This window comes from Lissotriton vulgaris, chromosome 3_2, assembly GCF_964263255.1.
Source record: "Lissotriton vulgaris chromosome 3_2, aLisVul1.2, whole genome shotgun sequence".
Lineage (NCBI taxonomy): Eukaryota > Metazoa > Chordata > Amphibia > Caudata > Salamandridae > Lissotriton > Lissotriton vulgaris.
In genome coordinates this window covers 247,664,731-247,681,073 of record NC_141690.1, presented here as the reverse complement: position 1 = coordinate 247,681,073, position 16,343 = coordinate 247,664,731, and the positions used below count along the sequence as shown (strand labels likewise).

The window sequence follows — 16,343 nt, the reverse complement described above, 5'->3', positions numbered from 1 at the left end:
AGCATTGGCTCCAATGATTAGTTGCTTGTGACGCTACCCTTTTGCCCGAAGCGTCTATTAATTTGGACTTTATCAGGAGGAGGGGCTTCTCGTGTTTGCGAATTAGCTCTTTTACGAGAGTTGAAAACTACCAGAGAGTCCAAGGGTAACTGGCCTTTGATATATACAGGGTCATTAGGTGCAGATTTGTACTTTTTCTCTAGCCTGGGAGACTGGAGCCAGCGAGCCAGCAGCAAGCACTTCGCAGCTGCAGCTGAACGCAGAGAACAGAGCGGCTACGGTTGCAAGTAAACCCGAAAGAGAATATTAATAAGGCGGAGAGTGCACGGCTTGGAAAAGAACAATTCTGTTGCGGTTGCCGTTGGATGGAACTCTGAGCACAGAGCGGCTACGGCTGCAGCGGCAATTAAACGCCGAACGCTGCGAATGCAGAGTAGAGAGCGCTGAGCACAGAGCGGCTGTGGCTACAAGTAAACTCTGAACATTAAAACGGCAGAAAGTACACGGCAGACAGTGCGCGAATCCGTTACTGTTGGGGAAAAATTTGAGGACTGAGTGAGGTCTGAATTCGTCTTCCTTGGCCTCGATAATGATGCTGGTGGTGACTAACGGAGACTAACAGAAAGCTGCCTGCCCACGAGAAGCGTGGTTAGAGCCGCGGAAGACACAAGCGGCTGTTGTGTGGGTTGGTCTCGCTGCCTAGACCACCGAAAGCAGCAGGGGCAGCGGAATTGGGATCACCCCTAGGATCACCTCTGGGCCCCCATTTAGCCAATTCTTGGCAACTAGTGCTAGACATTGGCGGTTGACGGTACCTGAGGTTGTGAAGGACAAAAAGCTGCAGACTGTGAAAGCAAGCACCCATTTGGCCCTCTACACAGCTGAGGTGAGCGATTGGTCTCTGGGTGTTGTGGGGGGGAGGGGGGTTATATGGGACAAGGAGGCCGCATAGGAGAGGTGCATATAAGAACAGTCTCTGGTTGTGGGGAGGCGTAACCAGGTAGTTAATGTAAGGAGGAGTCTCTGGAAGAGTAGAATTGAACCCTACATTGAACCCTACATTTGGTCCGACTTCCATGTTTCAAGGTTCAAGGGCTCACAAGAAGGCCATCATCAGGTTTTGAGATAACGTTGTTGGCCATTGTGGAAACGTTAACACATTCGGATTAACCTGATTAACTTGAATTGGAGAAAGGCTCACACTACACACAGAGCTGGTGCAGGACTGGGAGCAGGAGAGGTTACTGCAGATTGTGATTCGGATTTTGAACTACCAGTCTGGGGTTTCCCCCCACCCGCATGACCCCTACCGGCCTCCACTGCTTGACCCAGACGGCTGGTGTTCACGGTACCTGTAGTGGCCCGGTTGCTGGTCACTGACGCCAAGGATTAATAACACGCCGCCAAAGCATCGCGCCGTCCTGTGTCTTGGGTTAGGCGACCAGGACTCTTTGGTGTAGCGGCGTGGAGAAGGCGTTGGGCGCTATATATTTTGTGACCGAGTCTGCGGGGAAAACGAGCACACAGGCTGGGGAGGTGGAAAAGCCCCCATACGGGTCTGCCACGGGTGGAAAGAGAACGGAGCAAGTGGTTCACCAGTACTTTTTCGGTTGTCTCTCTCCCTTGGTGCATTTAAAGCTGTATCAGGGGTAAGGTCCCCAGAATTTTTGAGACAACTCTTTACAGAGTCTTTACCGAGTCCTGGACTCTGAGTAGAGGGTCCTGAGATATCACTATGACATCCAAAAAAGGGACAGGTGCTTATAAAAAGGGGAATTATGCGTTCTGGTAAGGAGAGGATATCAGGACCAACTACAAAACGGACAAAGAAAATACAACAATCAAGGGTGATAAAAAAGGTAAAATCAAATACTGTTGGATCAAACCAGACACTATTTTCCCCTATAACAAGGATGTCTGAGAAATCAGGTAAAATACCAGATAGATTCCATTTCATGAAGGATTCAACTGGAGCTTTGTTGTCAATGCAAACAGATGCGGAAAAAAACAAATTACAGTCCCCCATCAAACCTACGAGCGGTGAAAAAAAATCAACAGGCAAGACACAAAAAATACCCTACAAAATGTAAAGTGTAACTTGGAAAGCATGACAAAGGAACAACATGATAACGAATTCCAAATCACAGACAAAGATATATTAAGTGCAAAGATATCTCCAGTGTCAATTCACCAAGAAAAAAACTAAAGAAATGGATATATCAGGTACAGCAAGTATTTCAGAGATAGTAATTAAGGACACAAGCTGCTTTACAAACAATTCTGATCTCAATTCTCCTGAACACAATCTGGCATATCAAGGAGGTAGGATGGAACAGAAACAGTTAATGATACCAATAGAAGTAAATGTAGAAATTAAGAAAAATATACATATACTTCCTGAGGAAATATCGCTTAAACTGAGCAATCCCAGTGATAAAACCAGGACTGACATCCAAGAAGACAATGGCCATTATGGAATAGGACAAGATAACCAAAATGGGGGGAAAGACATAGTGAATAAAGTCATAATGATTAGGACACAAAAACAAATGATAATTGCAGGGTAGAAAACGCAACCTTCTCAGATAATAAATATCAAAGTGGCAAGACAATACAAAATAACCAAATGGGAATAAAACAACATGATATGGGGATATCTTGGGATATTTTCTATCAAACCTCGACTCTTACATTGGAAGCGTTACAATATCAATCCAATAAGATGGATATTCAAATTGATATTTTAAAAATGATGGCAAACACCATTGCGGGGATTGATAATAAACTTGCTCAGCTTAATGGCCTGATAGTTAGAGTGCAGAAAGATAATGAAAAATTGATCCCGGAATGTATCTACTCACCCATTATAGACAAACTAGCAGCAATACCAGAAGTTCTGCATAGCATAATAGAAGATACTAAAAGGGACATTCAAAAGAAAAATGGAAACATCTATGAGAAAGTGAAAGATAATTCTAAAAACACTAGAATGACTGATAATATTGAAAATGAATTTATCAGCTGCACTGAAAGCTTTAAGGGCCCAGAATTGACATTAATAAGAAAATCACAGATTAAACCTAATGCACAAGGAAAAAAATGCCATCACAAGATGTACAATCATTGGACACAAGGGATGAAGCTACAAGTACTAAGACAAGGGTAAAACAGGAATACAAGAAACAGGACACCGATGGCCTCAATATGCTGTCAAAATGCCAAAGGAAAAAACTACGCAAAGCAAGGAAAAACGTACAAACTAAATAATATCCCGCAATTCAAACGGACAATGATCAGATATCAACCATAGACGCGAATGGATAGGATATAGGAAATGATCTACCAAGAGAGGATTAAAAGATCTTATCACCTAATAGGAATGGTATTGACAAATAGTTTGCTATTTTTGAAAACAAACCATCAAGGGAAAAATATCAGTAAAATGTGCTAAAACAAAAAAAAAAAAAAAATCGGAATGGAACATAACAATCGGGATGAAATCCCTAAAATCAGGAAAATGAAATAAAAGGTAGAAGGGTTGAATATAGATCAGGAACCACCAAGGGAGGAAAGTAGAAGATTAGAACAGCAGGCGGACATAAGGACCTTAATGAGTCCATCTCAAGTTGAGGTCAAACTACTAGAAGGAGATGAGGAAGAGGATTTTAGGCCGATCACCTCCAGTTCTCAAAGAAGGAAGGATAGCACCCCTTTAAAAGTAATGCTAAAAACCACCCCGCATCTAACCCAGTATGCTGATGAAAAATAAGAAACAATATTTAAATCGAATGAGGATGAAAAAATGATTGCAGAATTACCAGATTGGGATCATTTGTTTATTTAACACAGGGAAGGGTTAAACAGAATTACCTATAAAACAAAGCAAGCTAAGGTAACAGATGTTCACAAGAACCAACTACCAATTGACAAAGTACAACTTATTTTTACACCAGAATTTGAATCTAGAGGTAGGCAAGATACACTAAATCGAGGGAATATACTTAAATTATTTAAGTCTATTCCATCTTTATTCAAAATTGAGAGAGAGGATATCGACTCTATTGAATTTATGACAGGAAAACAGTCTCCAGGCTCCCACTATAATCACATTAAACTCACCGGTTATAGCCAAACAGATTCTAACTGAACAAAAGGCATTTAAAGCCTGGGGCATAATTACCAAGCAAGTCCCAAAAGTTTATCAGACTCCACTTATTACTGATGAAAATCAGGCACAGCAGGAAAAAATAGACAGGCAAATAGTTCCCGTACTAAAAAATGCACGGGGCAGATCCCCAAAGAAGACGTCACTAACTTTACAGCAAATCAAAGTAGAAAAAAACTCAGAAATAAATGAAAAATGGATCCCCCTGGCATTACATAGCAAGAAGGAGCAATGAGTAAATAGAAGTAAGATCCCACATCGAAAACAACAGAGGGGGAACAACTGAGGATCTGCTCATGGAACATAAATGGTTTAGGAAATAAGATTGACAATGCACAAATAGTTTCCATATCACTCCTTTGTCAGATTATTTTCTTACAGGAAACGTGGGAAACCAAACCATTTAGGTTACATGGATATGTAGGTCCCTTTGAAAATGCAAATAAAATCCATAAAGTTGGCCAACCAAGCGGGGGGTTAGCAACATTTATTGCGAGTGACCTTCAGGTTGAATACGAGCGACTGGATCTAAATAGTACAAACATTTTAAGAAATAAACTGAAATATAAATCATCTGATCAGAAACTAAAGTCTTTATATTTGATTAATGTATACATTCATCCATCCAATTCTCACTAGTAGGGAATCTACTTGTGAAATACTTAATACATTTCTATTGGAACAAATGCTGGAAGACCCTCTAGCAGACTATATGCTGACTGGGGAATTTAACCTAAATTTAATGTCACCTTTTATAAGGGATGTAGAGGGCTTTGCGAGTTGTATAACGATAGAGGGAAAGTTACATACAGCTAGATTCATCATAGTGCCGTTTTGCGAGTCCTTAATAGCGATTATTAAGGAATCGCTATTAAGGATTTGCAAAAAACGGGATTCATGTAGGAATCGCTAAATAAATTGCGATTCCTACACATTCCTTATTTGCGATTAGCAAATTGCTAAATAGCAAATTGCTAATCGCAAATTAGGAATAACTACCCATTCATTCCTATGCCCATAGGAATGAATGGGGAGTTATTCCTTATTTGCGATTAGCAATTTGCTAATCGCAAATAAGGATGCGATTTCAAGGGTGCCAGGGGTGTCCAAAGGACACCCTGTAGCACCCCTGAAATGTAATCTACATTGGTGTTGCGCACACACATGTCCAAAGGACGTGTGTGTGTGTGTAACATGCAACTTAGAAAAATGCATTTAAATGCAAGTTTTCGCTATTTACCACGAGGTTTGACCTCGCGGTAAATAGCGGCCAGAAATAGCGAATTTGCAAATTAAAAATGGTTAATGAATTGCATTTAAGGAATCTCAAATAGAGATTCCTTAAATGCAATTACTCGCAAATATGTGATTTCGCTATTATCGATTTTTGCATTTGGGATGATGAATCCCAAATGCAAAAATTGTGCTTGCAAAGGGCCAGATTCGCAGAATCTGGCCCTTTGCGAGACGATTTTTCTTTCATGAATCTACCCGATAGTCCTGTAATAGTGAACACAGTTGTTCAAGCCGCACAACCTTCCGATCCAGGCGGATGGTGGGGAGGAGTCAGGCTGGGTGTGAGGTAGAGGTCTTGGTTATAAAGTGTCATAGTGCAGTGAGAGCCTTCTGCCAGTGGGGATTCCCCAAATTCCCCAACTGTGCATGAAATATTACTGGGGCCCAGACTACCATTTTTCCACTCGAGGGTGCATGGGAGGAGAACTAGACATGCTTGCTCCAGACACTTATACTATTTGCAATTGCTGTGGCACCATTGGCAATAATTATTCATCAGGGTCACTGTTTTTAGAGCCTCCAGATTAATGGAATCTCACTCCACATTTCGCTTTAAACGGATGATAAATTGTTGCGTTTACGTGGAGAGATTTCAGGCGATCTAGGCACTGGGGGAGTTAGGCACATTATCCAAGTTAAAGGCGAACAGGGGGAAAATAATAATTTTACTCCGTAAAGAACAGGAACCAGTGGGATTGGAGGAGACCTACAGAGCTAAGGTCTGATACACACTGGTAACCACGACTATAAAATGTATGAGAGGGCGTATATTCTGAATGGAAGTGAACCTGTTGGAGGGGAGGTTTACTGCAATCTTATTGTCACTATGATAGGTTATAAAGTTCTGGCACATGCTGCACTGCTCAGTGATGGGGAAGACAGCCTTAGACAAGATAGTCCTCCTCCCTAGACTGGTATACTTCTTCTCTTCCCTGCCTAGACATATGCCTGTGCAGTTGTTTTAGGAAATGGACAGAATGCGGATAGACTTGCTATGAGTAATGGCAGATGTAGGGTAGCGATGTCCTAACTGCAAATGCCAGGTGATTAGCTGCCCCGGATTTCTAGCTCTATCTCGCTGCCCAATTACAATGGACGGCCAAGTGGGGGTTGCCTGCTGGGCTGGCATGGGTCTAAGGAAAACGAATGCTCCTTAAAGTTCATAACGGATATGCTGCTTGAACCCTTCAGGAAGGCGCAATTTAAGTGATCGTATCTACTGTTCAAAACTCTCCGGTATGTCTGGATGCAGTTGTTCCAGAGGGCGCATGCATGTCTTCCATATGCTACAGAGAAACCCATTAAATTCTTGTCAGCATTACCACATAATGGGAACTGGGGAGCACTAGGGCCTGGGAGGCGCATGATCTGGCCACAGTAGGACCACAGTTTAGGGATGGTATCTATATATTTTAGTGCCCTCCAAGAGGAATAGGATATTCCGGTTACCAACTTTTTGCTATAAAATGCACTACTAGCAACACTACAGAATTGTGGAGACAGGGTACACAGGAAGCCGGTACACAGTTGCCAGAAGGACTTATATACTGTACAGGGCACGTGAAGTGCTGTGACTCTTGTATCGCTCGCTCCTAACTCTCTTGAAGTGAGATCTAATAGGTCTGCGGAGAAAATGGTCTGATGCCCTGGGCACGGATTTGAGTGATGTCGAGTGGGATATAGTGCTGCGGAACACTCCTAAATGTTCTTGCATCTCACGATTTCAACAATATTATTGTTTGGATAGGGTCTATTTAACCCCCAACGCATTAATTGTATGTATCCTGCATGTCCCCGATGTGAAGAAAATGGTTAACCGCATTCAATAAGTCTATGGAATGGGAAGGCCATGCACTGCGGCTGGAGGTCAAAAGGGGCGTATGCCCATCAGAATTTACACATGTCTGGGATGCAATTGTAGTGGCGTGCCCCATGCTGGATGGTGATTGCCCTGTGGTACCTACCAAGGAAGACAAAGGTTGCTGCCAGCTACACTTTAAAGTTGTATAGCATACACTCACATACTGTGATAACTGGAAGAGCTCAGTAAGTGCACCTAGATTGATCTGGCTTACACCACCAGCTTCGGCATGTTATTTACTAGTTCTAGTTAATCAAAATTCTCCATAAGCTTCCATGGTTCAGTGGTATGTAGTTGAAACACTGTTGAATTCTGCAACTGGATGGATAGATAGAGATCGCCAAGAAATGAGTTGTGTTTGGAGTTTGAGAACAAGATCTGCTGGTAGGCATGTCAATCATGATTTAATGACGCTTGATCAGGTTGCTCTATACTTTGCTGTAATGATGGTAACACGCGTGAACAGGTTTCAATATCATACATGTTATGCAAAGGTTAACATAAAACAATCAAAATTGGGTTTAAGAAAAAAATGCATTCAAATTGCGTGCTTGCTTACCTGTTGTTCAACACAGCTGAATGGCCAAACCGGTTTACATCATGCTGTAGATCTGGTGGAGGAAGGACGGACCAATGGTCGCAAGCTAGGAAAAAGAAAAACATTTTGAAGCCCCAAAAAATGTTATGTATAAAACAATTTTTGGCAATATAACAAGAAAATAAGACTGTCAGGTTAAGCTAAAATATTAAAGACAGATTACAGTACTAATGAGAGACTATATACACAACCTGTCTCATCATTTGGAGGGCTGATTTTGTAAAGAGGGTTATCACTAAATTAAGAGGATAGGTGGTAATGTGCTTAAACAGTGGCTAGTAAAAAAGTCACAGAATCCTGCACATCTACCCCCCCAAACAAAAGAAAAATAACAGTAAAGCCGTTGTAAAAGAGATACAGCTTAACTTTCACTTAAAAACAGCAGACACCGTAGATAACCATTACAAGGCTTGTGATGCATTTGTTATAACAAACTACCCTGAGAACAAGACTACTTAAAAGCAGTCTGCTTGAAAAAAAAAAACTCTGGTTTTACGTTGGCACTGCATGGGTGTAGCTTTGAACAGGTCACAACCCTTCAAGCTCTATTAAAGGACATACAATGGGTTAGACTTACTATAGTTAAAAATTAAGGATGTCAGGTCAGGAATTCGATAAACCACCAGAAACCACTCCTTATGTGAAAATAAGCTGCATGAGGGTGGAATTTCTTCACAGGACACATTCTTTGGGGCCAACCCTTTTACTGCCAGTACCACAGTAAGGATTTCCTGCTGTAGTGTAGTTCCAAAATTCCCAATAGGCTCTGCACATTGGAATAATATATCCTATGGATTAGACGTAGGACTGAGGTTGACTAGGTCTCTATCGAATATATTAAACTTGTGAGTGCCAGCTAGCTCAGAGGTCACTAGAAACTTCCTCGAACAAACAAGGGATTAGTTTCTGACAACCGCATAAACATGACAACTTTGTTTCCCAAGAATAAGAAATACATCTCTAGAGTCGCGGAAACAATAGATAAGAATTTTACTCAGTCAATCGTGCATGCTTCGTTTCAACAGAGTTTCAGAGAAATAGAGAGACGGGCATTTTCAATAAAAAGGGTTTATTGAACAGTCTTTTTACTCATGCAAGAAAAGTGAACTTCTACAATCGTAATGCAGGCTGCAAAGTATAATGCACTCCCACAGACTACATACACCGCTCCACTTCCTCGAAGCGCTGTGACTCTCTTCGCTTTCGAGCTGAATGGTCGCTCCCCAGTGTCTGACGACAGCTGGTATCGTTGTGCTGCGCTATGCATTAGAACTGCCTCGTTATTATTGCCTGCAGTCTGCCTTGCTTGCCGCTTTTGCTCTGTATGCATTTTGTTAAATTGCCATTGTAACTTTTCTGTGTTTGCGCGTTATCCCCAAGCGCTCGGCTGTGCTCACCCCTCCGCTGCCATTTTGTTTGTTGTTGTCGTCCTAGTAAGCCCGCCCCGCCTCCCAGCTGAGCCGCCCTCGCCCCTCCCTCTCCACTATCCATATATGACGGTTTCTCCCGCGCGCAGCGTTCACGCCCCAGTCGCGCCAAAGGTAAGCCCGTCTACGCCCGTCCGCGCCTGGACCGCGCCCAGCACCATACCCCCTGGCCCTTGCACCCCCCACCCCTCCCGCATCACTTACGATGCCACCACCCTCCTAGCCCTTAACCCCGGCCGCTCCCCCACCTGCATCCAAGCTGCTCCTGGACAAACCCACGGACCTTTCTCATGCAACTCCTGCAAATTTTACGGCACCGTCCACAACTCCGCTACGATCACACCACAGATATCCGACCCCAACAACCTTCAATGCATCTTGCTCAACACCCGATCGGTTCACAGGCACGCCATTGACCTCTGGAATCTACTAGACACCATCTCTCCGGACGTCGCCTTCCTAACAGAAACATGGATGAACGCCTCTTCTGCCCCAGACATCACCATCGCCATCCCAGAAGATTACAAGATCATACGCAAGGACCGTACCAGCCACACAGGAGGAGGAATCGCTATCGTCCATAAGAAATCCATCCACATCTCAACCAGCTCAGACATCAATCTCGCCAACTCTGAACACCTTCACTTCCAGATCCACATCGACCCCAAGACCACACTCAGAGGCACCCTCCTTTACAGACCCCCAGGACCCCGCGCTCAATTTAGTGAGGACATCACGGACTTCATCACTCCACACGCGCTCCCCTCCAAAGATTACATCCTTCTGGGAGACCTCAACTTTCACCTTGAAAAGCACAACGACCGCAACTCCACCACCCTTCTGGACAACCTCGCCAACCTCGGACTTAAACAACTTGTCACTTCCCCCACCCACATCGCAGGTCACACACTCGACCCTATCTTCACCTCCAGCAACCATGTCTCCTTCAGCCACACCACGAATCTCCTTTGGACTGACCACAGCTGCGTTCACTTTACCTACAACAAGCCAAACCCAACAACCACCCCCAACCAACTCTGCAAAGAAACTGGAACAAAATCACCATCGACCAGATCTCCTCATCGCTTCTTCTTAACCCCCCAGTCCACTCCTCCAACCCCGATCAAGCCGCCTCCAACCTCACCCTATGGTTATCCAACAGCGCCGACATCCTAGCACCACTGAAAAAACGACAAAAACTCGGCAGCAAGAAGGCCTCCTGGTTCAACAATGATCTTAAGAAATCCAAAAAACTCTGCCGCTCCCTTGAGAAGGCCTGGAAATAAGATCCAACCTCCAGCACCAAGGAAGCCTTCAAAAACGCCACCCGCATACACCACCAACTGATCCGAAATGCCAAGAAAGCCGCTTTCAAAGACCGACTAGATAACAACGCTCACAACAGCAAGGAACTATTCAACATTGTTAAGGAATTCACCAATCCCAAGGCCAACTCCAACGACATCACCCCCTCCCAAACCCTCTGTGACTCCCTAGCCTCATTCTTCCACAACAAAATTGCAGACATCCACAACAGCTTTGACAACCAACCCGGAGACCAACTCACCCATCCCCCTGCAGGACCCCCACCTCCCTTGAACACCCTCAATGATTGGAAACCAATCTCCACCGAAGACACCATCCGTCTGATGAACTCTATCCACTCAGGATCCCCCACAGACCCATGCCCTCACCACATCTTTAACAAAGCAGCCTCCATCATAGCACCGCACCTCCGAGACGTCATCAACTGCTCCCTCGACTCCGCAACCTTCCCGGAAAGCTGGAAACATGCCGAACTCAGCGCCCTCCTGAAAAAACCCACAGTTGACCCCACCGAACTCAAAAACTACCGCCCCATCTCGCTCCTTCCATTCCCGGCCAAAGTCATCGAGAAAGCAATCAACAACCAGCTCGCCGCCTTCCTCGAAACAAACAAATCCCTCGACTCCTCACAATCCGGCTTCCGAGCCAAGCACAGCACTGAAACCGCCCGCATCGCAGCAACAGATGACATTCGAACTCTCCTGGACAATGGAGACACAGTCACCCTCATCCTCCTTGACCTCTCCGCAGCCTTCGACACAGTCTGCCATAGCACGCTTCTACAGCGCCTCAGAAACACCGGAATACAAGGGAAAGCACTGGAATGGATCACCTCGTTCCTCACCGGAAGAACCCAGAGAGTCCGCCTCCCACCATTCATCTCAGAGGCCACTGAAGTCATCTGCGGCGTACCCCAAGGATCCTCACTCAGTCCCACCCTCTTCAACGTATACATGAGCCCCCTCGCGGCCATCGCACGCCAACACAACCTCAACATCATCTCCTACGCGGACGACACTCAACTGATCCTTTCACTCACCAATGACCCTAGCACCGCCAAAACTAACCTACACGAAGGAATGAAAGAAGTAGCCGAATGGATGAAACACAGCCGTCTGAAACTGCACTCGGATAAAACAGAAGTCCTTATCTTAGGTACCTCCCCCTCTGCCTGGGACGACTCTTGGTGGCCAGAAGCCCTTGGAAAAGCACCCATCCCGACGGACCACGCACGGAACCTGGGCGTCATCCTTGATTCCTCACTTTCAATGAACAGGCAAGTCAACGCCGTCTCTTCATCCTGCTTCAACATTCTTCGCATGCTCAAAAAAACATTTCGTTGGATCCCCACCGAAACTAGGAAAACGGTCACCCACGCCCTGGTCACGAGCCGACTGGACTACGGAAACACCCTTTACGCCGGTACTACCGCTAAACTCCAGAAAAAACTCCAACGAATCCAGAACGCTTCAGCCAGACTCATATTAGACATCCCGCGCAAAGAACATATCTCAGGTCACCTGAAAAACCTCCACTGGCTCCCCGTCAATAAGAGAATCACTTTCCGGCTCCTAACCCACGCACACAAAGCACTCTACGAAATCGGACCAGAATGCCTCAACACACGACTGTGCTTCTACACCCCCTCACGCCAGCTACGGTCATCCAACCAAGCCCTTGCTACTGTACCTCGCATCAACAAAACCACCATGGGAGGTAGATCCTTTTCCTACCTAGCAGCTAAAACCTGGAACTCACTTCCCACTCGCCTCCGCCTTACTCAGAACCACCTAGCATTCAGAAAGCAACTTAAAACGTGGATATTTGACCAGTAATTCCCCACCCCTCTTCAAGCGCCTTGAGACCCTCTGGGTATGTAGCGCGCTATATACATTTTTTGACTTGACTTGACAGCAAGAACAATATTATAAAATAATACTGTATGAGCATTGTATGGTTTCTAAGCCATATAAAAATACATACATGAATAACTGACTAAAAATACTCAAATGGTGCTTCTAAAATACGCCTACCCCAGGGTACCTAACTTAAGTGTAGTACACGGGAAGTAGTATTTGTGAGAAGTTGGCCTGATATTCAGTGTTCACTATTCTAGTGATCACTATGTATCAGTCCAAACAACCCTTATGGTGATTGGTTGTAAGTCAACCGATAGACCAGCTATCCTAGTAGCATGGACAAGAGCAGTCTTCGGGCTAAACTCTAGAGGGCGTGTTAAGCCAGCTGTTATACCATCACATATACCCCTTGAACACCAAGTGAAAGGACACCACACAAGTGTTATGAAAATAAACAGTGTATTTATTTAGATCATAACAACCCTGTACTCTTTATGAGGACAGGGTACTAAGCACACAACAAAACTCTTACGAAAATACTTTAAGTTGCACAATTTAGACAAATGCCCGAGGGGCACGGAAAACCATATACTATGGAAGTGGAATGCGAAATTACTAGCAGGTAAGTACTGGACTAATAGGCTTTGGAATCGCTAGGACTACGTTACTGAACCTTCAGATTACTAGTAGGAGGCCTAGGGGACTCGGGTGCAGAGTGTGCACTCTCACGCGGAATGCGGGACAAAGTCTATGGGAGCTAGTAAAAGCAAAGTTAGTGTTCTCGGGCGAACCCGATAAGGTAGGTCGAAAACGACGGTGGATCTGGACCCTTGGATAGTGAGGCTATGCTGGGGCACCGAAATGCCGAAGTTACCTAGCCCAGGGGCTGCGGCTGCATAGGTCTGAAAGGACGTCGGGAATCCTCGTTGACGAACCAGGAGCCTGAAGAAAGAGTTGCTGGCAGGCGACCAGTGAAGATTGTTCGAAGTGATCCAAGCCTGGATCGAAGATGGATGACACCTGAAAGCAGAGGGGACCAAGTTCTTAACCACTAGCCAGTGATCAGATGGGGACCAGGATGGCACCGGATGGTAGTCACCTCGACCAGGTGAGTGGGCGACGCTGGACTCTGCAGTCTCACGGACCAGGAGGCGTTGTCGGCGACCAGGATGGAGGTGCGAGCTGTCCCGCGATGGTTGATGCTGTCGACGTCGCTGGACCCAGGATTGGGGCAACAAGTCTTGGCAAATTCAAGCCCACGCGGTGGACCTAAAATGGCGTCTGAAATGGACCAGGAGGTGCTCCTCTTTTGGAAGGGAGCAAGGGCCAGTCTGGAGCAACCAGACTAGCAGTGGTGATGTCGTCGGTCGTCGTCGGGAAGGCCACAAGCCAGCGGGCTAGTAGCCAGACAACGCGGTGAGCAGCAAAAAGCAGAAGGGCCCCACGCAGATCTCGTGGATGCTGGGGGGCTGGACTTCGGTGCTGGAGCTGCTCAGGGTCGGGGCTTCTCGGACCCCCAAGCACTCACCAGAGGATCCCTCGGCGGTCGTGCTGGATAGAAGTCGTGCAGTTCTGATGATGGCCGGTCCCTCGAGGTCTCGTCGCACCTACGGTTCTCAGCTTAGCTGTAGAGGTAGGTAGAGGTCAGAGGTGCCAGGGAAGCCGGGTCTCGTCAAGCTGGTCAGTCGGATTCCGGAGGAAGGACGTGCAGCAAACCGCAGTGTTCTTTAGATGGTGCCTGCGGATGCAGGGTGACTACTCCTTAGTCACAAGGGAGAAATCTTGAGAAGAGTCGAGAGTTCCTTTCGTGGAAAGTAGTTTCTTGATTCAAAGATGATCTAATTTGGAAGGGTCCCCGCTCCTGCCTTTATCCTAAAGAAAGGGGTGGGTACGCGCCTAGGTCCTGCCCTAGGGGTGGGACCAGGAAGGGAGGTGGTTACACCCCTCTCCCATGCCGGACTTTCCCCAGGCCAGGGGCTGGTGTGCCCCTGGAACTGGTTCTAGCCGGCAGATGCGTAGTGAGCACCGGGGTGCCACTTGCAGTCACCTTCCTGTAAAGCCCTGCCTACCCAGGATACACAAAACCCTGTCTGGGATGGTGCTAGCACCGCCCCTGACAGGAAACCCTTTGTCCAAGCTCCTCGCTGGAAGGACTCCCAGCCGCAGGGGGTCAGACTTGTGTCTGTGGTGGCAGCATCCATTTTGTGATGCTGAGGCTCGAGTTAACTTTAACCGGGGTTCACAGTTACATACATGTCGTGTCCCTCTAGAAGGGTGGAATGCTAACCCAGTCGCCAGAATTGGCGAGGGGTTAGTATTCCAATTCGTATGACACCTTACTCGACATGTTTTGATAAAGCGATGCCTAAGATAGCATTTAACCGCGAGGATTATAATGCACTTAAGAGTATATGGTATGCGTTATCATGGAACAGCTGTTAGGACTTGATTCCGCAAGCTGTAAACGAGCTCAGCTCATGCCAGAGCACCATCTCACACGATTCCAAGCACTCTGCCTTCAGGATTGTCAAGGCCTGCCATAGGAGTGACTGATAGGAATCTGTGTGTCCATTTTTAGGGTTAGATATAGGTATACTATATCTAAAGCAAAGGGTGATTACACCACCTTGCCCCAGCTGTCGTGCAGCCAGTTGTGTCAGATTTAGTTAGTCTAACTGCTCCGAACCACTGTGTCTTCCTAGAGCAAGTGAAGGCATATTTATACCTTGAAGGTGTCTAGTTTGACAAAGTCTGGCATGATAACGTCAGGAAAGAACCGCTAGGGAATAGTAGTTCTTTGCAAAGTACACGAGTTCTTGGACAAATCAATATTCAAGCAAGGGGGAGGTCCCTTACTGCTTAAGCCGATTTTCTTAGAAATTGTTGTGACGTTTGGTACGGGTGGAAGTAGCCATGCCTGTATTTGGTCTGCATGAGCTATATCTAAATAAGGGAATGATTTCTATGCCTATATTAGGGTAATGTGAATTGTACCTATATACGGTCATGAATCGGGAAGATTCACTCGGAGCCTAAAACACCACACAACACTGCAACTACGGCAAGGTTTGCATCAAAATGTTTAAGTTGTTCAAATCGACATATATGGCTCATTAATGCAAAGCCTTTTCTACTACGGTGAGCACTTTAAGGAAAATACTGTGAGCTCAGCCTGCATTATTGACAGAGGCTGCAGTACAAACATGTCTACTCAGGTTTGCAAAATAAAACAACTTGAAGCTACTTATACCCGATTATATGCAAATACATTCCGAAGCCTGAAAACACGACTAGTTATTGCTTGCATTCAAACTGAAATGCACACAGAAAAACTGCAAAAGAAAGTCACAGAAAGTGCACCCTGGTATACATCCTTGCATTGGTGTACATTTATGACTTCAGGAATGTACAAGACCTGGAAAGGACACTCAGAGTAAAATTGTTTGTGAAATTCTCTCCAAATCAGAAAATATGCATCTGTACATTTGACCACACAAAATTCTGCTAAGTGGCTGCAAATTCCTTCCCCCACAATCCCTTTTTCTCCACCCTGGAAAAAGTTTCACTCCTGTCTTTCGCAGGAGTACATTTCCAAACCTTCACCAGTTTGGGAAGTGATTGGAGACTGTTGACTACCCTCTATCATGCAAGGGCATTCCAACCCATAGAATTACCAGTCTACTTCCAGCCTCTGTATGTAGATTTGTGGAAAAGTAGCAAAATCAGAACCTTGATAGAATCCATATCCTGATATAATGTGAGTGCTGCCATAATCATACAAACTATTAGCGAATCTCAGAAGTACAGCTGG

The 16,343-nt window shown here is 45.5% G+C and overlaps 1 protein-coding gene across 1 annotated transcript in view; it reads right to left on the bottom strand.

Moving 5' to 3' along the window:
* Positions 1 to 16,343, bottom strand: part of ATRN (attractin) — a 960,574-nt gene that overhangs the window by 708,056 nt on the left and 236,175 nt on the right. Inside the window, exon 11 of the mRNA XM_086964304.1 lies at positions 7,882 to 7,966. Within this exon, the coding sequence (XP_086820430.1) occupies positions 7,882 to 7,966 (85 nt within the window). The remainder of the gene's footprint in view (positions 1 to 7,881; positions 7,967 to 16,343) is intronic.